This window comes from Rhopilema esculentum, chromosome 5 (genome assembly GCF_057945365.1).
Source record: "Rhopilema esculentum isolate cy_ngs chromosome 5, ASM5794536v1, whole genome shotgun sequence".
Classification (NCBI taxonomy): domain Eukaryota; kingdom Metazoa; phylum Cnidaria; class Scyphozoa; order Rhizostomeae; family Rhizostomatidae; genus Rhopilema; species Rhopilema esculentum.
In genome coordinates this window covers 2,003,874-2,025,376 of record NC_142819.1, presented here as the reverse complement: position 1 = coordinate 2,025,376, position 21,503 = coordinate 2,003,874, and the positions used below count along the sequence as shown (strand labels likewise).

Sequence of the window (21,503 nt, the reverse complement as noted above, 5' to 3'; positions counted from 1 at the left end):
TGCAAAAATTCTGCAAGCTAAGAAGCAGATCGTTTGACGTCATCAACTACAGTAGGCGCCTAAAGGTCGAACAGATTTACACTAACATTGAAAACATAAGATATACAGGAGATAGAGCAACATATATAAATTTATTAACAAGAAACAATAATTACAAAAATTTTCAAGTAACCTTAATATTTGGGAGTCTGCCTCGCTTAACTTCTTCTTTGTTCAGTCTCCCAACCCAGTTCACCTGAATTTGAAATAGAAATGTTAACTTTAAAGAAACATGTGACCATTAAACCAATGCTAGGGTGAATAACAACACGAAAGCAATGCTCATACAGGTATATATCACACTTGGTGGTACACCAGTATGTTGTCTTGTGTTTCTTCTCTACTTCAATGTTAAGTTTCTCTGGTAGAAAATCGATGATATCTGCAAAGATTTTCAAGTTACTATACACATAGTTGATCAAGTATACCTTTAATTTTGAGGTCACGTTTGAATCAATGCTTAGCTGCCGATTGCCTTCGTCAAACAGTATGAACGCTAGCAAAAAAATGTTGATTTGCAAATGATTTCAGTTAATAAAAAAGATAATTCTTGAATAAGAAGTTGCATTAAAACGAAGAGCAGGTCCACCCAGCAAGGACAAACTTGAAACGTGGGGGGGGGGGATGGTGGGGTCTACGAACCAGATAAATCTTCTAATCAATTAGCCAGGCCTTGGGGATCAGAAAGCATGCGCAAGAATGATAGAATCAACACACATATTCATCTTGTCGAGAAAATATACCTTGTTTATAGCTCTAAGTAAATTCATCTACGAATCCCGTATGGAAAAAGCAAAAGTACATACAAAGGCCTTGAACAACATCTCCAGCACAACATTGAATCTCTTGGTTGTTTTCAATCTTCACTTGTTTCTCACTTCCTGGCGGAGTGTAAAAAACATCGAACCTTGAGGCTTTGGTACTTGGTTTAACAACGATCTCTCGGCTGGTCATCGAAACGTTTCTATAATGCTGTGAGAAATAACGAAAGAGATTCACAATTGAACCCGTTAAATAAATAACCTCCAGAAAAACAACTGACTGAGCGTTTAATGATTAATGGTGCATAGTAAGGGAGCAAAATAAGATATAAGCCCCTAAAACCAGATTATCACTTAGACAACAAATGTTCTCAAAATATCAAATTTATGAAATCAAAGACAAATAAAACTTAAGTCACTATCCATATTATCCTGTTCTACTTGATAAAAATATTACTCAAATCTTGTTTTGCTGTTACGTTACGTTTTGCTGTTACGTTAAGTTTTGCTGTTACGTTACGTTTTGCTGTTACGTTAAGTTTTGCTGTTACGTTACGTTTTGCTGTTACGTTACGTTTTGCTGTTACGTTACGTTTTGCTGTTACGTTACGTTTTGCTGTTACGTTACGTTTTGCTGTTACGTTACGTTTTGCTGTTACGTTACGTTTTGCTGTTACGTTAAGTTCTGCTGTTACGTTACGTTTTGCTGTTACGTTACGTTTTGCTGTTACGTTAAGTTCTGCTGTTACGTTACGTTTTGCTGTTACGTTACGTTTTACTGTTACGTTATGTTTTGCTGTTACGTTGAGTTTTGCTGTTACGTAACGTTTTACTATTATTATTACTTTTACTTTTTAACTATACCTTCTTGCTAACGGCCAAAGCTAGAACGTCCATACTTTTTGGATCGCATATATTACAGTATTATTAAGTGATATATAAATGTAGTTTACAAATAAAATTAACGGAGATTAAACAAATAAACGGTAGAATATAATGGAACATTTGGAAAGCAGAAATTTCTAGGACCGGAGTTACTGCCCGTTACTGTCCGAAGGGAACGTACGAAGTTACTGTCCAATAATTCTATCTATTACTGTCCGGTGTTACTGTCTATTTCTCAAAGATAGAAAACATTGTCAAAGCAAACAGGCTAAATCTGGCTAAAGGCAGAAAACTTTGAACGGGCTAAGTAAAACAACAGTTTATTGCTCCTATTTCTAAAGAACTTTGAGTTCGACTTCAATTCAAAAGAAAAGCTGAGTTATAATTGAGAAAAAATATCTAGAAAAGTAATTTTCTACATTTATTCATTTCAAAAGGAAACTATTTACAAATTTACCTGCATGTCGATCCTGGCAATAATTTTCTGTTGACTGTCCGTTTGTTTGACTTTTAATGGTGGGCTGGTCAAGGTACCTTTCCCTGTTGAGCTGCAGTCGCATATAATCACAGGGAGGTTTGGAATTCCATACAGCTAAAAGAGAAAGCAAGATTTAACTCTTGTCAGAATCTTGCAAAATAAGAATTCAATACAAATTGCTGCGATTATGATGACGATTGCAACGATGACGATAATGGTGATAATGATGATGATGATGATGATGACGATGATGATGATGATGATGATGATGATGATGACCGAAGTAAAGTCATGGCAACAAAGATAGTTTTGCGCAGCTTACCTTGCAACAGACATTCATTCTTGGCTGTGATGTCAAATTCCCGGCTATGTCTTTCACAGCAACATCTAACTGGAATTTTTCACCGTTTTCCACAACAATTTGACCTTCAGTTACCTCGATTAGACTTGGTAGACCTGAAAAGAAAGAAAGGGAACTTACTACTCTTGCGTGCATTCGTCATAAAATACTCTTCGAAGACTTCCAGATAAAACAAAGATAAAATCCTTATTCCTTGCTAGAGTACTATTCAAGTCAATATCAGAACTTGTCAATCAAGAAGGCTATCACACGAGCATAATAGCACTGGCTAACGGATCAAACTTATTACTAATTTCAACCAAATACTACAAAAGATAGAATAGACGGAAAAGATTACCAGGTAGTAACCGAATTCGTATTGATTGAGATTTCCCCTTCAGACCAGAAAAACGAATCATCAGGTTGAAATCCTGCAAAAAGAAAACAATGAATTTCTTGCATTGTCAACTAGCTTTCATAGGTAGCATTAGGGATTACCATAATTGAAAGCAGTATAGGGTCGGATCAAAAAAGTTAACTTTAAGAATGGTTCAAAGATAAGAATTTATGAACAATTACACCATGACAGAATTCAGAATAGGGAAGGTCGGCTCAAAGGTCAGGTCAAATATCACACCAGAGGTTAGATGAAATGCCCAATTAATGGGATCAAGGGCGCCACAATCTCATATAAAGACACCATATGCCAAGGGTCGGGTAAAATGATACATTGAAGTTTGATCCGAAAGTCGTTTCAGTATCGCACATCTAACCAAATATCATCTCAAAAGTCAGTTCAAGGATCATCTGAAAGAGGCCAAAAGTGAGGTGACCTGTCATATCGATTGTTAGCTTAAAGGCTCTTGCAAAACCGGCATGCTTTGCGATTGTATTTTCAAAATCATGCATGAAAATACAAAACACATTCAATTTCTAAAGCTAGCTGCTGCTAAACATGCCGGTTGCGCAAGGGCCTTTAGGGATAAAATAAAACGTCGAAAGTCCAAGGTTAAATTGATTTTTGTAGCTTAATTTACAAATTTTTAGAAAATAATTAAAATCAGTTGGATGCCTCCTTGCAGGTCAGGAACAATGGCAGCATAATATACTTCAAGCTCTTGTCCACTTACCTTCCCTCCAGTTGACGGTATTGCTCCCATAGCAACGACATCTCTGATAACAAGGGAAGTACCTCGGGAACAAGTCCCGCTTGAAGTAAAGTTCATACCACTGCAAAGAACGATTTCAACAAAAGAAGTTTTTTTGAATTGCTATGATGCCACAAAGTCAAATCAATTTAAGAGTAAAATGGGAAATCAGACATGATATTTCTCCAAGAGAAGGTAATGGTAATGGTGTAGCAATATCAAAAATAGGTTCCTCACATGTATTTGGTGCATCACAAATACAAATGGGATAGCTACAGCCATGCTTGGAGAATGCAAGGAACGTGCGTTGAGACCGTTGCATGCATTCTCAAGATCAGAGTGAATGTCGAAGTCAAACTTGTGCCTGAATAATGTAACAACGTGCTCCCAACTGTAACCAACATCCAAAAAGTTATATATTTCTAAAGCAGTAAAGAACACAAAAGGCGCAGTTATTGTTCTTCTCAAGACTCTTTGACCAGGCTTCTTGTATCCAAAATAAATGGCAAAATCTGCAAACATCGAATGTGGTCAGGGGAAACGGGGGATGAATATGGAAGAAGTTCTGGAAAATTTACCTTGATGTTAAAATCGGTTCACCAAAGTTTTGGCTTGGTTTGACAACATTTCCAAATTTATCTTGTAGTTGTAATGGGATCTGAGAAAAAAGAAAATTCGTTGACACATCAAACACGCTGCTTGACAAGACGCATTCATTTTTAAGAAACAGATGTTGCTTTCTAGTGTTCAGAAATAAAACACAGTAGACAGAGCATCGAAATGAATGTACAAGTGGTCTGTATTCTACGCTGGTTGAAGGAGCAGAATCATTTCAGTCTGACTTTGACTTCAGATAACTGTTGGTGACGGGATTACTGATAACAAAGTCAATTAATTAACGTAGATAAGACGGGTGCTTCTAAAGTATTAAACAAGGTACTTTCAAGTGTTAGGTAAACATACAAGTTCACAAAAATAAAAATGATAGTGCCAGATCTACAATGAGACAGAAATTTGTAAAAAGGCTACTTCAAGAAATACATACAGGCGAACTTAAGGATTATAAAGATGACCTTATCAATATTACTGATAGGCAGGGTTAGATCAGAGTGGTTTACAATTCTAGCATCGGAAATAATGGGCATCCTTTGATTCTTAGATCCTAAGAAGCAAATTTAATGTAATACCCCAAAAAACAACTCTCTACTGACAAAATCAACTCAAAAATTGGTGAATCAACTTTCTAAAGATGAACAGATATGGCGAGCAACAGCGTGCATACGAGAACTGGCACATGAAAGTTTGTGTTCTCTGTATTCAACATTGTTTGCCAATATCTGAAGTGACATCATTTTTTAACTGCCTACGTCCGATCTCTATTTGGTCTCTTACCTATCCAGTTTCAGCTGGTCTTCAACAGTTGTCAAATGGGGATCAGACCAAACTAACTAAGAAACAAGTCTTAAGAAAAACATTTACTTCTTTCCGTATCATTCGGTGAACTGCATTGCTGCACTATGCCCAGTGCAAAATGATTATTATTACCTGAAACGGTAACCCAATCCTCAATGGCGTCTCCAGCAAGCCAACAGTGAACTTATCTGGTTGCGCTTCTATTATAGAAAACTTGATATCCAAGGACGGGAGAGACTTTATCTGCGTCGAAGTATTATCGGATAACTGTGTACGAAGCTGGATAACATGATAGCCAACATCTTTTAGGTTCTCTACAACATAGAATCAAGTAGCTAGATATGTACAGAGTTCAATGTTGACAGTGGGATGAAATGGTTCAATTCAATTCATATTTATTCACAGAACACGAGCATACATGCAAAGGTGATAACGATAAAAATATATATTCTCTGCCACGCAAATGAATAAAGGGCCTAACTAGCTTGAGCGGCAAAATAAAGGTTAGAAAAGTTAACAAAACTAGATTTTTAATCAAATATGAACCATCGAAAATGCACAGCATACCAATAATTAAGTATTAGCATGTTAGAATTCTGTAATGGTAATAATAATAATAATTATAATGACAATATCTCTACAGGAAGCTCTAATCACCGAAGTGTTTTTCAGAGAGGTCCTGTTGTAGTTTGAAATAAACTCTTTTTAGGCTTGCTTAGAAAATAATCTTTGTAATCTTTGTAATCGTTTGTTTGTAATCTTGGGATAGATTACAAAGTGTGAAAGTTTATGTCTTTCCAAATTCGTGATCAAAACTGGAGTTGCAGAGAAACATTTATACATATGGAAATAAGAAAGAAAGTTTTCTAAAAAAATTTCACTGTTTAAAGATGTCCGTTATTGGAAGGTGTCCGTTAGTGTTAGATGTCCGGTACAAATATCCTGAACTTGCATTCTGAGTAGAGGGAACCACTAGCTGTCTCAAATTGATTAAAAAGACCAATGCGCAACTCAATCAGTATGGCTTCATAGTTTCCAAGAAACCTATTTTCAGATTTTTATTTTCAAATGCTACAACTTCCTTATGCAGTCTTTAAGGTGAAAATATTAATAATTTTGAATGAGCTATTAATACATCTATAAAAGGAAATTAAGTATAGTTGCAAATAAAACAAGTGGATAGAGTTTCCAGTGGATAGTTGAAGGATTTATGAGGGTAAAAGAATTACCCATTTTGTGAAACCAATAGGGCCAACTTTTTCCTCCGTGTGAGCAGGTGTGTTGCACGAGTGTCTTTTCACCTTTGGTCTCGGCTGCAAAAAAAACAACAGTTAAAAATTAAGAAAAAAATTTCGAATTGTGCAAAAGCTTTATCATGCAGGTACCACTCTTAATGGAATAAATAATACATTTACGGACTACGGTTTCTGTTCTTTTATTGTTGATTCTAATAATCTTGGGATGGATTACATGGAATGTTTTTCTTCGTTAGTGTTAATCATAGTCAAAGAAATAGTTTGCAAAAATTTAATTACATTGATCTAATTTAGACTAAAGTAGTGTGTGTATTAGCCTTTTGTCTGCGAATATGTGTCTAACTTTGAAACATTGTTAAAATCAGCTTATACAGAAGGGTGACCCTCCTTAAAAAAATCACAAATCAATGTGTGAAATATGTTTTTAAAATGGGTTTGAATATGATATCCATTGATCTGTTACTCAGCTGTACTTGAACATGAGAGAAAATTTAGAAATCTAAGAGTGTCTCTGGGCTGCTGTTCTTGGTCCAAAAAGTGTGTTTTCCTGCGAAAATAACAGCTGTTCCCTTAGGGGGCAGTGGGAGAGATCTTGAATCCGAATCCCTTGAATCTTTTGAATCTACTACGTACACAGAATCTAGCTAATCCTAGTAAACCACTATTGATTCCATTGATAATCTACTTGATCCATTGAATCCACGTGAAAGGCGACTCTTCAAAAAAAGTGAAGACAACAAATGAAAAAAGATACGCCTAACTTTGAAAAAGATAAACTCTTACAAAGCTGTACAATTTTGAGCTCAACGAGCAACTTCCTAAGGCGATCTCCAGGCATAGAACTCACTGATTCTCCTCTACCATTGAGAATGTCAACTCTGAGTGGCCCTAAAAAGAAAATCGAAGGACATAACAGCTTTTCCTTGTTAAAAAGTAAAAACCAGATATGTTGTTATAAGCAGTGATTGGTTCTTTCAGAAATACTCAAAGAACAGAATTTCAGGACAGAAGAACCACTGCCCATATGGCAAATTCTTTCAAAGCATCACATTTGAGCATTTCCCAAGCGATTATGAGCATGAAAGAAGCAAGGATTTTAAGAATAAATAAAGTGGCTTAAGGATATTGCTTCGAATTTATCACAATCAAACACACAAATATGTTACATTACTCGTCAATTAGAAATTGAATTAGATAGAGTGTGTGTAGGATGACCTTACTTACCGATAGTTGAGCCAGCGCTCACTTTGTCGTCTTCGCTGACCTTGTTTCCTTCAGGCCACTCAACAGAAAGTGAGGCAGGAAGCCTAGAATAAACGATTCGAACGCATTGAGTTGCAGATCACCACTATATCGAGGCCATCAGTAAGATAAACAGAGGATTAAGGATTTATCAGTATTTCGGAACCTACTCATAAAAGCATGAGAACATGCATTCACCGGCAACCTTCAGGAATCTCCAAATGTCAATGGAGGTTTTATTACACGAAGATGGCTTCTGTGTTAAACTTTGACCTGGCATCTGATAATATACACAACTTGTATTAAAAATGGTTGCTGCATATTTTCGTTACCCTGGTGGCATTAATCTGTACAATTTGAATGCTGATTTACAATTACTTACAATTATGAAAAAAGACAAATTGTGAGACAAATTTGAAGCTTTAAGCCCATAAAGTTATTAATCATTCATCATTTTTCTTAACAATAACAAAATTAAGGTTCAATCAATATAGTATTGAAAAGGTCCAATTAAAACCAGGTTAAGTTTCAAGATAACATGAAAAACTGGAAACTTTACGTAATAGCTTTTCATCAACCACCCCCCCCCCCCCCCCCCCACCAGTCATCATCCTCAGTGTAAACAAACTTGGAGAATGACCAAAAGTAGACAGAAAATCTATCCAGATCCGTTTCAGATGTAACGTAAGAAAGGATGGCTCATCTGACTGGAACCATGCTTTCGATCAATTAACGGCTCCTAACTGCTCATAAAGCTGTAAATTCTAATAGAAAGAAAACCAACTCTTTTGTCAGAACACAAGCAGTGTGTTTTTCATGTATTGCAGTACCAGTAGCCGTCGGTTAAAGTGGTAAATTACAAAGCAAACCTGAGTTCCTCAGCTTGAACAAACTCTTTTAGACTTGAAATAGAAGGAGCTCTATCAAGCTTGGCTAACGGGAAAACTTTGAGTTCACCAAATATAGATTCAGGTTCCTGCAATGCAAAAAAATCAAAATGGAATCTTCTGTTGATAGGAACGCACAAATTCACTCTTAAAAATACAATTACGGTGATCATCATCTTGTCCTTTATTGATTCTTTCACCATCTACACATAGCTCTTCCACTGGCATTTTTCCAGGGTAATAGTTTACATAAGATAAGAAATTTGCGTCTTGTATTTGATTTGAAACACGAGGATGGCAACACAGCATTAATTAAAGCTTTAATTGGTCATTTTTATAACATATAACACAGAAAATGCATAATTCAAACTAAAATTTGCTTTTTATATAACTCTTGCTGTGCTCGTCCCCATGATTTTTTAATATCAGTATAGTACTTAAACCTGTAAAGGTCGAATGATGAAAACCCTGTACACGTTTTGGTGTATATAAGTGGACGGTTCTAGGTTGCAACTCCAATTTTCACGGTTTATTTTATCAACAGGCAGCATACACTAAATAAGATTGGATTGGATTGGATTGGATTGGATTAGATTAGGTTAGGTTAGGTTAGATTAGGTTAGATTACGTTAGATTATGTTAAGATTAGATTGTGATTTTAATATTGTATAGTCGATTCAATAACCTTAAAAAAATACCTGTGTGATTTCCATTTGACCGCCTGTCGCAAAAACTTCATCTTCATCATATATTCCAGCAAGGAGAAATCGCTTTAGTTTACCAACAACAATTGGCACGGTTCTAGTCGTTCGTACCTTAGGGAAAGGGAAACACACATAAAAATTCAGTTTACCGATCGAGGGTATCAGCTATATAGCGGGAAACAGCAACCAGTATAGAAAATCATCAAAACCAGGCTTGGTGTTATTGTGTGCTTCATCGGTAAGTGGGCTTTTTTTAAATGAGTCTGTATTTTTAACATCACTATAGGCTGATGAATGTGGAAAGATGTTTCAAAATAGATGGCAAGTTCTATTGAAATATTATCAACTGGCGTTGATGGACAGGGAATAGATTTATGGCTCTAACGACCAGAGCACTGTGATAATGATACGATGATAACGTTAAAGATCCTGCTATTTTCAGCTTGGCATTCAGAAAGTCTCCGCAGTTAGCTATACTTAATATAGCTGAAAGAAGCCATATAAACACAGATTAAACAGCACGGCTACATACCAGTTGGCCGACCTTGAATACCTTCCCGTCCCATTCGACGCCCCTGTAAACTGACCATATTCCTTGACTCCGCTTCTGACCAGGGTTAGTTCGTTTTATATTGCCATCAAGCCCAAAAAATTTTATCTGCAAAGCAATATCATAGCCAATATAAGAAGTGAAAGGGTGCTTTTCAAAAACATTGCTTAGGATATTAATTGAAAAATAAATCTGTAGATTAGGGCATACAAATCACTTTTAGAGCGTTTGTGCAAGATCAGTTGGGGAAATCACATGATTTTTACTGAATAGCTCTTTAGTTAAAGTATCGTGTTACTTATAATGTAAGCTTTGAAAAAAACATTGGCTTGTGAAGAAACAAAGAAAAGTAATATACACGGTTCTTTCTAAGATACTTAACGTGGGCCTGACCACTGTATCAAATGAACTCACTTGTTTGTCACAGACTTCATGACAATTTTTAACCCATTCGTTGAAAGCTCTGCCAATGTTTACTCTCTGTTCCTACAAAGGATCCAGTTAAACAATCATGAAAATCTTTTTGGCTTGACAGACAAACTTGAGAAGTTTCTGCACAAAGTTTCCTACCATCTCAAAGTGTTCCCAAACAAAGGTAATCAACCAGTTTTTACGCCTGCCGTTTACAGTCAACGTAACTGCTATTGCGTACTTGTGGGCAGACGGACCAGCATTTGTTAAAAGGACCATTGGCCTTTAAAATGTTGCATCATATGCATATGCGCAGTTTAAATCAATGGCGTTGATTCACATCAGATACCTTACTGTGATAGGAACATTCGTGGCTCTTATGGAATAAGCCAGTCGCGAATCAAAAGACGAAGAGAATTTAGAAGAAAAGGGTGTCTTGAGAACAATGCGAATGAAACGCTGATTCATACGATACAATCAAAACATAGGATAGTTTTGGTTAAATGCTGTGCAACGCCATTAGATGTTAACTTTGCCTTAGCCCTAATGCGCATGCCCATATGATGCAATTTATCATTGGTTCATACAAATGGAAAGCACAAAAGTCCTAAACAATGATAAGGTAGATTCGTCTCCAAAACATATAAAAATTTTAGTGATGGAAAAAAAGGCTTTGTTGAAATATTCTGAGAGCAAATGTGAGCGTATGAAACGACAAGCGCAGGCAGGACTCGAACAGAGTAAACCTTTCGCAGGATCGAGTCCTGCCATGGTCGTGCCAATCTCTCACATTTTCTCGCTCTACACAAATATGCCAGGACTTTGTGACGCTGCAGAAAATACATCGAAAATGGTGCTGTTTACCAGATTCACTCACCTGTCCCATGACAACCTTGCTGAAAACGGTACTGCGATCCCTTAGCTTCACCTCCAGATCCATGAAAGTCAACTTGTTTGTACTCACTTGGAATGAATCATTGGTGAACAGAGCTCCCGATACCCTTAAATAACAGAAAATATACTCATCTCTATTACTTGATTCCATGGCTCAAAGTTACATAGCGAAAGGTATTTGTACCACAACATACAAAGCCTTATAAACATTACAAGAGGTAAGCTTTAGTGTGCGGTTCTAAGCTGCCTCTACGCTTGGTGCAATCATTAAGTTGAGTCTGATTTTTGGTGAAGTCATATGGTAACCCGAATCTCAGAACAAGGAGCCCTCTGCAATAGGTCAGTTGACAGCATATCATCACAAGACTTATATCAGCCCCTATGAGTATGACTATAACCATCAAATCATAAGCACATATTCAAGGTACATCATTCAAAATAAAATCCGCCATCTTCTTTTAGGGGTACTAGCTCTGCATAACCTAAAAACGTTTCCTAGAAAGCATTAGATATACTGGTTGTGAAAAACTGACAGTGAATTCATCGACGACGAACGCACAAGTTGAAAATCGAGATTCAGCTCAAGTATTCAATGAGAATAAGTATTTAGCTTAGCTTAGTAAAGAAGTAAAGCTGAGAAATGCTTATATTGTGACTGTTGCTCGCAAGTTACAAATGCCAAAGACCCCTGAAGTGCCTTCGTGTGACTTAAGTCACTGTATAGGTTTCACTCGCTTTCTGCCTAATAGCCACAATCAATACAAACTGACATCTCTCAATTTAATAGTATTTGATAACTCTTTATTGAAGCTGAAAGAGATAAATACTGGTAGGAAACTAGCCATCTGGTGCACTACCTTGTTTGCAGAAGCTGTTATAAACTGGCTGTAGTAGCAAAACATGATTGCAAGGACTCTTAAAAACCAGACACAGTGTCAGAACATGTTTGCAAAGGCTGTTGAAAACACATATAAGAAGAGAAATGCCATGTGGTCGCAGAACATTACATTTTGAAATGGTTTAAACATTCTAATAATTACTTCACCTGTAATAACATTCAGTCGGAACAAGAGACCTCTTCTTCAGTGGAGCACACCAATCTAGACTAAAGATGAATTTAGGGGTGCTTTAAAACTGGAGTACCTTTGGCTAAAGATGCAGAAAATATTTATTACCAATGCTATTGTCATTATGAAAAATGACCTGAAAATAAAACGATTTTTACAAATTTGTTGATAATTGCAAGAGAGCTTTATTCCATTATCTCAAGATGTTGCACCTACTGTCGGCCATGACTTTTCAAGAAAATGATTTGTTTAGATTCCATTTTTCAAAGAATCCCGTCTCCAGTTTCAAACCAAAATGAAAGATAACTTTGTATATTTAGGGAAACTGTTGTTTTGTCACTAATATTAAATCAGGCTATTGCGTTAGAATTCTTCATGGCGGGGGTAATAGAGTATGTGATAGTTACATCAAGAGAAACAAACCCAAAAACAAATGGAAATATTTCACTTAACCTTTGCATGTTTTTCAATCAGCATAATGGCAATATGCTGCATTAAATCGGAATAGGATTCCTTACACGTCAGCAAGAAGCTAAGAAAATAAAGGGTCATGGAGAACTTTATCTGATAAGAAAACTCACTAATCGATGGTCGTGTATGGAATCAATCTTCCGTTCCAAAAACATTCGAAAATTGGCTTGTCCCCTCGTGGGCTACGACTGTCTATCCTAAGCTCTTCCTCAACATCACCTCCAGTTTGATCCCCTTGAAAATCAAAGCCAATTTTAAAAGGATTAAAGGAAATTTCTGGCCGCATCAAATCATAGGAGGGTCAATCCTATAACTTGATATTTCAAATTTAAAATATAGGTCACTTGAAAACATATATCTAAACCATTATGAAAAGCAGGAGCGGTGCCATGGGTTGAATGGGCATGCAAGAGTTGGAGATGTAGGAAAGAATAGACGGGTTTCGCTTGTCTTTATTTGAGAGTGTAGATAGGCATGATAGCTTTGATTTCCTATGATACTTAAAAGCCTGAGTTGCAATACCAAAACTCAAAGACACAAGCTTACGTTCTTTTCAGCAAAGAGGTATTTCTGATGCAAAGAGGCTCCCGAATTATGCAGATAACCCTGCTTTTTAAGATAGCGTCGCTCCTGACAAAAGCTGTCAAGTGTCCTTCCTACCAGGTAACTCTAAACAGGCATAATTTCCTGTCTCTTAACCCTAAAATTTCCTGCACAGACATCGTTGAAATTTCCTATTTTGTATTTTTCTCGTATTTTATCTGTCCATTAAAATACCATAAACCCTTTCGACATAGGGCTAGTCATATCTTGCTTTAATAGCAGAAATTCTAAATTCAATGACAATTTGAAGCTTTAGCCTCTATACGACATCAAGACAGAACAGAAAGCTAACTGACGTAATCAAAAACAAGCATATACCTGTAAATTGGACATTTGGACTGTGAGGAAAGGTTTCCTTGTCGTATAAAAAGGGATGGTACCTTAAGACCCCTTCCACTTTACCAACTTCTTGCACGTGGGCGTTGAATTCGAAATGGCTTGCCGCTGAATCTACTATCAACGACTCTAGATCATCTTCAATATCACTCAGAGAAACCTGGTGAGACGTAGACCCCTTTTCGCGAAGAATCACCTTGATATCAATGTTTTTGAAAGGACTTTCGATTCGGACTCCAGCATTTCTTTTTGGAACTTTGCCCATTGGTCCGTGAAGGTAATAATGGTATATGTGGCTCAGCTGTTTACAGAGACATTTGAAATTCTGCCTCAAGAATTTCACTGTCTCCATCTCGATACCATCAATGATTATATTTGTAAAACTGTTCTTGTTTTTTTCGCTCTCGACGAATTCACGCTCGGTTTTGCAGTTTTGCGGAATATGAGAGCAGTCACCGATCTGAAAAGATAAAACAGTTGACTTTGCAATGGTACATATGATCATGAGCATTTACAATGCCTAGGGATGAGGAAACACATCAAAAAGCATTTGCTTCTTTTTTTCTTGTCACTAACCAACAACACTATTTTTGACATTATGATAATATCAAATATCAGAATCTTACTAAGAGAAAGCTAGCGAGAAAACATCAAAATTACATTTTTCTACCAGCCCAAGAAAGATAGAAGGGAAAAAAGGAGTTAAAAAGGGCACCCCTCACAATTAAGAAATCAAATGCTTGTAGATAAAGATTTTCTCTGAGATGTGCTTGACACCCATTATAAACCTTAACTCAATAAATCACTGAAATTATCCCTGCCTTCCACGTAAAAGTTTTCGATTCTGGAAAAAACGAAGGATTTTCGTCGATGAAGGCAGAATACAAAACTCCTACCCTGCGATTGTTTATAAAGCCTGCGTAAATTGGTTCTTTCAGTTTGGCCTTTCTTTCAAAATCAGCCTTTGAGAGAGAAAGCTCGTGAACATCATTCGATCCTTTAGTCTTTGTGATCACCTAGGAATAAAAAGGCTACAGTGATCAGCAAATGAATATAAAAAAACTTAATTACTCGAGATTGGCTGCAAAAACGCTCTGTACTCATTTACATTATCATCAGAAATTAATCTTTAATTTCAATAATGAATTTAAGCAGATGTAGCTTACAAAAGCAGCTGGCTTAAAAATTCCACTCAAAACTGAAAACAAATTTACTTTTCTGAACTACCTATTCACAGTGCTAGGAAATCTCACTTCTATAAAATACTAAAATGTAGCCAAAATGGAGGTTTCAAATGCCCTCTCGATACAAACAAGTCAATTAATTAAACTCAAGGAAGAATAAAACGATATAGATACTTCTTTAAAAACGGCTTAACAAAATTGGAAGCAAAGGGAACAGAATATTGTGACTTGTATAGAAACCTTTAATCTAATTGTTGAACCCATATGCAAATGATATGGAGTGGACAGACTGCCTTGAGAAAAACGGTTGAAAGATAGGCCCTGGTTTGAACAAGGCCTATGTTTTTACATATTCTATCTAACGACGTAATACAGTTATATATTACTAGTTGAACTGTTTACAAAATCAACAGTACTTGACAAATAAACTGGCACGCCAAGGAGATGTGCTTACCCTGCAGCCAAAATAAAAAGTTGAAAACTAGAGTAATTTGTCTCGAGTAAGCTTTCATGTAAAATTCCCAAGATATGATATAGTTAAAATTTCGTGGAAAATCTATGGTTTATCAAGGACCTAATTAATCAATAGAGCTTTCTTGGAAATTTACTTCAAAATCAACGCCAACGTGATATATTCCCAAGATATGGTATAGTTAAAGTTTCGTGGAAAATCTATGTTTTATCAAGGACCTAATTCATCAATTATCAATATGTGTAAGTAAAACATACTCTTGTCGCATTGCCGATGAAAAAGATGGCTTGCTTTCCTCCAACCCCAAAGTAACTTATATCGCTGTTCAAAGAACGGGGCTCGTCACGTATCTTCTTTTTCATCGGACTAGTTTTGCTGCAAAATCAAGATGAAAATCTAAGAGTTAGGAGTCAAGAGCCTTGAATAAATCACGCTGACACACTTTTTTGAAGTACTGATGCACATGCCTTTTGGACTTCGACAGCCTTGATGATGGTTCGGCACCATAAAAAATATATCAATACGATGTTTAAAGAAGTTGCTATTCATCTCAACTGATACATTTCTAACGATAATCTCAATATATTTTAAGCGTGCGGCGTCTAGAATATATCCTCTCCTTTAAACTTTCTAATATCCTCCCGGCAAAACAGACTCTCAAGTGTTGCATTTGCAGACTTTGTCATTGAGCTGAAATAACAATAATTTTTCACTTTTTCTCAGTTTAAATACACTAGAGGCGAAGATGACAATTTTACAAGGGGTTCTGGGTTGATGGGGTTAGAGTTTCAGTCAAGTTTGAGGTGTAGCTTTGTGTGTCATAGCCGCTCAAATGGGGATTTTTCCCCACAATTCACGAACTTTGAAGACAACTACCAGATATGCCCAATTAAAAGGGACAGCTTAGTCAAAGGGGATGTCATTCGCATCCAACGACCCTCCTACCTACGAGCCTGTATACTAAATTGTGAAAGATATGAATATTCTGCTAAATTGATAAAACTCTCACCCTGCTTGCATCTGTCTGTTGAACTTTGAAAGTCGATAAATGGCCCAGTTGTTGAGATCTTTAGGTGTCATCCCTCGGCCATTGTCACTAACGCATATCAAATTGTCACCTGGCGTATTTTCAAAACACTGCAATATGATAGAAAAACTACTCGGTTATGCCTGTCCAGCATCACTTTTTCATATTCCATGATGGTGAGCAAAACTGCATTCAAAGAAGGGTAAGCTTAGCTACATTCAAAAAGGAGGATTTCAGTGCAATATGCAGAAAGCAAACATGTTGAGACATCAATCTTGTCATTTACTTGAGAATACAAAAGTACATATAGATCTCGACATACCATTCTCCAAAACAACTATGACTGGAGAATTATTGGCTTATTTTAACTCACCAAGAAAACTTTGATTTCTCTTGGGCCATCATTACTAACTGTTGCAGCAAGTGCGTTGTCAATCAGCTCAGCAATAGCAAATGCTGGAAAATAAGGTTTTGGCTTAGTTATGTAAAAGCAACAATTTCATAAAAAATTACACCATAATATAGTTTCAATACTAGAGACATAATAATGCAAGATATTAACCTTATAATAAATTTATCCTAAATTAGATAGCAAAATTTGTGATTCAATTAATGCAGCCATAGGCTTCTGGCATTAAACTCGTGGTAAAATGTAAAGGTACCAACTATGACTGAAGCTGAGGCATTATGTTGTTGACTCTCATTTATTCCTTGCTTTTTTCATTTTCTTTGAGGATCTGCATTTGAATGACTAATTTTATTTTTGCCCCTGAAGCTTCTTACGAAAAGTTTAGTCTTTGATTCAAAACCATGATACAATTTCATTTAGTGCCGATTTTTAGTCCAGATACATTTCTGCATATTGTTTGAGCTTCTTTGTAGATTATCTTACAAAATACAGCTTGAAAACTTACTAGGGATTTCACTGGAAAAAAGATTTAGTGTGAAACTTTTCACCATCAGTCATAAATCACAGTCAAATCCTTTATCAAACATTTGACTTTTTATCATCATAAAATTAAAATCACAAGCACTAGCTAGCATCATGGAAAGTAGGGATAGACTGAAGCTTTGGTCTTACTAAGAATATGGGAACAATTATTTAACAAAAAAGAGTTTTAAGTACTTTTTTCAAAGCAAGAATGTAAACTAGTGTGTTGGAAGGCTTTTCTCCTGATTAAGCAATTCATTTTTCAATAGCACATTCACAACGTGAAACCAGGGAAAATACCAAAAATTTAAATTGCACATTATGATGAAATCCATGATTAAGGATAAGTGATAACACACATTATAAAGGCATATTATGGCTTCCAAATTATGACATCATCATCTGCTGCTCTATTCTAGCAAACTACTATCCCTTCCAATCAACAGAAATCAATAAATGAACCCTTTTAAAATGTAAAGAATATCTCACGTAGTGGGCTCTGTCCAGCACTGGCATAGTATTCATACATTCCACTTTTAACAAGAGTGTCATAGTGAGGTAGATACTCAATGTGCTCTTGCACAGGGGCCAGGAGTTCTTGCTTGGCATCATTAAGCAAATACAATGTGTCCCCACTTTCAATCATCTCCTCTGCAATGCAACAGAGAAGTATGTAGATAATATTTATTTGCACCTTTTATGAAAGTTGCTTATGATCCATGGGATTGTTTACCAGTCAAATAATAAACAGAGAAAGCATCACGACCTTCAAGAGGCTTTTGAAAATATATGTTTTCGAAATATCTTTTTCTTAACATAAAGGATAAAGGTTGAGTCAATAGTTAGAAATTCATCATTGAAAATGTAAACTCTGATATGATTTTCATTTTGTCAATATGTTAAATTGGACATAAACTGTTTGGCATAACTGAGTATTAACCTTGCCCGGAAAGGCGCTCGATTGAGCGCGCGCGCCTAGGGCGCACCCAAAAGAAGCCTTGGAGAGCGATTTATAGAGCCCCTCAAAACGTAAAAACAATATTACCACGGAGCAAAATAATTTCTTGGCCTTTGTCTAATAAACTTGATCAACGTAAACTATCTTCCCAATAGACCGCAATATTATGATTTGCGTCAGATTACCTCTTGAGAAAAAAATTCAGCAAATTCAACGTTGGGTTTTCGATACCATTTTTAATCTAATAACCACCAAGGACACAGGTCATCAAGCGTATTCTCCGGCAGATTTATTTGATTTTCGAGCAAGCGTCAATCTTCTGTTGAAGAATTATTTTCTGTTTTTTCTTAATAATATAAAATCACCTTTGCAAATCAGAGATCACATTTCCGTCCAAATTACCGCATTGCTTTTCAGTTTTCATTTGCTTTCGCGAGTAGTAGATGTTCTAGCGCGTCTTAAAGAATGGATAGCATAAAAAGGGAAATAAAGTTAATGTTTGACTTAAAGCCATGCGTTTTCCTATATTTCTATATTTCCATTAACATAGTGTTTGCTGTATGTTTTTTTATTTCATACTATGGTGCTTTTTGGTATCACCATTGAATTTCTTATTTAACACTCTTCCAAAGCTTTCGATATGAAGCTCTCGATCTTCCAAAGCTCTTGAAGGATGCTCTCAAGGATATTATATTCAAAGGTGCGAAATAGAGCGCCTAGAATTTATAAGGGGCTCTTTTTATGGAGCACCTTCATTTTGCTTAAAGCAAGGCCTGTGCACAACTGAGTAAGTTTTGTGGTGCTGTAGAAATTCACAATTGCTATTATTTTCCTGAACATGACATTGTAAAATTGAAATGTCTTTTGGTCATGCAGTAAAACACAACAAGATGTGTTACATGACACTACTAGATTAGCAAAAAAATAGACAGATGGACAGCTTCTTTTCTTAAGCCTGATGTCATGCCTCAAAACAAATAAAGGCCAACAGCTATGATGAGAAAAGAAAAAAGAAAGAATGTTTGCAAATCTTGAAGTGATTCCTCTCATACTTTCATAACACCTCTACATCTTTACCAGATTCAAAGTTCCAATGTGTTATTTAATTTCACTTAACAACAAAGCTTTTAATCTAATAGCTAAAATTATTTTACAATATCAATACATATGTTTCTTTTTTATTATCAGAGCACCTCAAAGCTACGATAGTAATAAAAAAAATCTGTATATACTGTAATCAAAATCTTTAAAATCTTGCACCTTTTATCTAAGTCTATACCACTATCACTATCATAGGTTGCAAACTTTTTCATAACAGTATAATGTATAATTTATAAACCAAACCCACCATATGACAAATCATCCAATATGGGTATTCTGCTGGTACTCACAACAACAAAATCCTCATCTTCCCCAATTTCAAACTCCTAAAACAGCCAAACAGAGATAAGAAAGGTGAGCAATGTATTATATTGTTGCCCTGTTGAAAAAACTATTTTGCAAAATTAATTTTTTTTTCCAAGCTATTCTTATACATCTAAAGTATTTATTAATTAAGGGATTTAAATCCCCAATAACAAGGCCATAGTAGAAAGGGGGCAGGAGAATGCATCCCTCAAAACATTTTCACTAAGTTGGTATTACTAAAATAATGGTAAATGAAAAGATTGGGCTAATATAAAGTATTCGCTAAACTCCATTATCTGACCCAATTCTATTAGACAATAAACATCCTTTTGTACATGGTAAACCAATGATTAACTCCAATGGGAATTACCAAGCACAAGCTTCATTTCTGGTCCCTTGATTTAAGTCTGATACCTCTAAGATGTTTTTTAATTTGGCCAAAGGTATTTAGAAGTTATGGGTCTTACACTCAAAATAATTAGTTTATAAGTTTCAATTTTTGATCCTCTTCCAAAAACAGTATATTTGATCCAGTGAATATTATGATCTTTCTTGGTGCAGCACATACAAATTACCATTTTTAGGATATGAAATCTCTTATCTTCTTTGGCATAGACATGAAAACAAAGATCAGAAAATGCACATGATTGATCGTAAGTTAAAAAAGTTAAAATCATCTGAAATCACCTGAAACCACTTGCAATTGCCTTAAAACCACCTAAAATCACATGCAAATCACCTGAAATCACCTGCAAATCACTTGAAACCACCTGCAAATCACCTGCAAATCACTTGCAAGTCACCTGAAACCACTCACAACAATCACAAATCATCTAGCCTTGTTTTGATGAATAGGCCACATATCAAGGGCTGATAATCCCATTGGTGTGATCGATAGTTCTCAATTTGCACACATTTTGCTATTCAAATTGCTTCCAACATTTCCAACTAGGCTGATTTTAGTATTTTATCAAGCTTACAATGAGTTTAAGGAATGGCTTATCAAAACGAGACTTATTAAGACTCATCAAACCCCCCCCCCCCATTTTTGGCAAAGCAAAGTAAAATTCTAAAGGTAAACATAGAAAGCAATTTTTGTTTACCATTTTGTAAGTTTTTTTGAATAAAATTCCCTTTTCAAAAAGTGAATGCTAGCTATAAAATAATCATATGAATGTGTATGTGGCGACAAGGAGTGGTATGGGTAATTTTTGACAATAACTTTTGCAAAAAGAAGATTTACAAAACTCTTCCAAAAATTGATAAAATATATTGGTCAGGTCATATATGAAACAACAAGCTTCCGATGAAACAATTTAACCAAATGAGACTTCGGTAATCAAAGGAATTGATTGGTTGTTTCAGTAAGGCATTTCAAGAAAAAATGGAAATTCAATAACAACAAGACATTCATTATTGAAGCTTTTGGATGAGAACAATTCTTTTTATGGAGATTATACTCAAAAATGTTGCTGCATAACTAAGGCCTGAAAATAGAAAATACAGCAGTTGATTCATATGCCATACTAAATGCAAACCTTATTATTTGGTTGCTATTGTTTTACATTCAAAATCATGATAATGAAGCATTTTTGAGTGAGAAAATGAAAGTGAAAAAGATGGTGAAATGAACAAATTAAAATTAGTACTGTCAAAACAATTAACAACCGAAATAGTAGAAATCAAAGAACTTTAGCTATACTACAAAAATTTCCACATTGAGGAGATGATTTGTTTTCAGGAACTGTTTATCTATCCCAGCTTCTTTGTTTTTATAATATGTAATCAAAAGATGTAATGTCGCCTGCATCACAAGGTCATGTTGTAGGCTCCAACTGAATGAAGACTGGTTCTTCAGCAACTGCATCCAGAACATGCTGGAGCTCCAAAAAGCAGCCATTCTTGAATCATCGATGGCAAGCATTTTACCTTCGCATTCAACGAACAAAAGAAGCTTTGTTCCAACCCATCTCAAAAACAATAGACTGAAATATTTTAACAACTTGCATGATTTATGCATTTAGTTGGACACAAGGTGT

The 21,503-nt window shown here is 35.7% G+C and overlaps 1 protein-coding gene across 2 annotated transcripts in view; it reads right to left on the bottom strand.

Moving 5' to 3' along the window:
• LOC135689992 (structural maintenance of chromosomes flexible hinge domain-containing protein 1) overlaps positions 1-21,503 on the bottom strand; it is a 43,312-nt gene that overhangs the window by 20,084 nt on the left and 1,725 nt on the right. For both annotated transcript variants that reach the window (XM_089108644.1, XM_089108645.1), the window contains exons 2-27: positions 19,406-19,484; positions 17,589-17,750; positions 16,542-16,624; positions 16,151-16,278; positions 15,399-15,516; positions 14,382-14,501; positions 13,468-13,945; positions 12,657-12,780; positions 12,054-12,113; positions 10,992-11,115; positions 10,118-10,189; positions 9,686-9,811; positions 9,148-9,264; positions 8,432-8,538; positions 7,545-7,627; positions 7,104-7,208; positions 6,294-6,377; positions 5,197-5,378; positions 4,230-4,309; positions 3,634-3,733; positions 2,862-2,934; positions 2,486-2,619; positions 2,143-2,277; positions 846-1,011; positions 468-535; positions 173-235 (exon numbers count right to left, since the gene is read on the bottom strand). In XM_089108644.1, the coding sequence (XP_088964770.1) occupies positions 173-235; positions 468-535; positions 846-1,011; positions 2,143-2,277; positions 2,486-2,619; positions 2,862-2,934; positions 3,634-3,733; positions 4,230-4,309; positions 5,197-5,378; positions 6,294-6,377; positions 7,104-7,208; positions 7,545-7,627; positions 8,432-8,538; positions 9,148-9,264; positions 9,686-9,811; positions 10,118-10,189; positions 10,992-11,115; positions 12,054-12,113; positions 12,657-12,780; positions 13,468-13,945; positions 14,382-14,501; positions 15,399-15,516; positions 16,151-16,278; positions 16,542-16,624; positions 17,589-17,750; positions 19,406-19,484 (3,171 nt within the window). The remainder of the gene's footprint in view (positions 1-172; positions 236-467; positions 536-845; positions 1,012-2,142; positions 2,278-2,485; positions 2,620-2,861; positions 2,935-3,633; positions 3,734-4,229; positions 4,310-5,196; positions 5,379-6,293; positions 6,378-7,103; positions 7,209-7,544; positions 7,628-8,431; positions 8,539-9,147; positions 9,265-9,685; positions 9,812-10,117; positions 10,190-10,991; positions 11,116-12,053; positions 12,114-12,656; positions 12,781-13,467; positions 13,946-14,381; positions 14,502-15,398; positions 15,517-16,150; positions 16,279-16,541; positions 16,625-17,588; positions 17,751-19,405; positions 19,485-21,503) is intronic.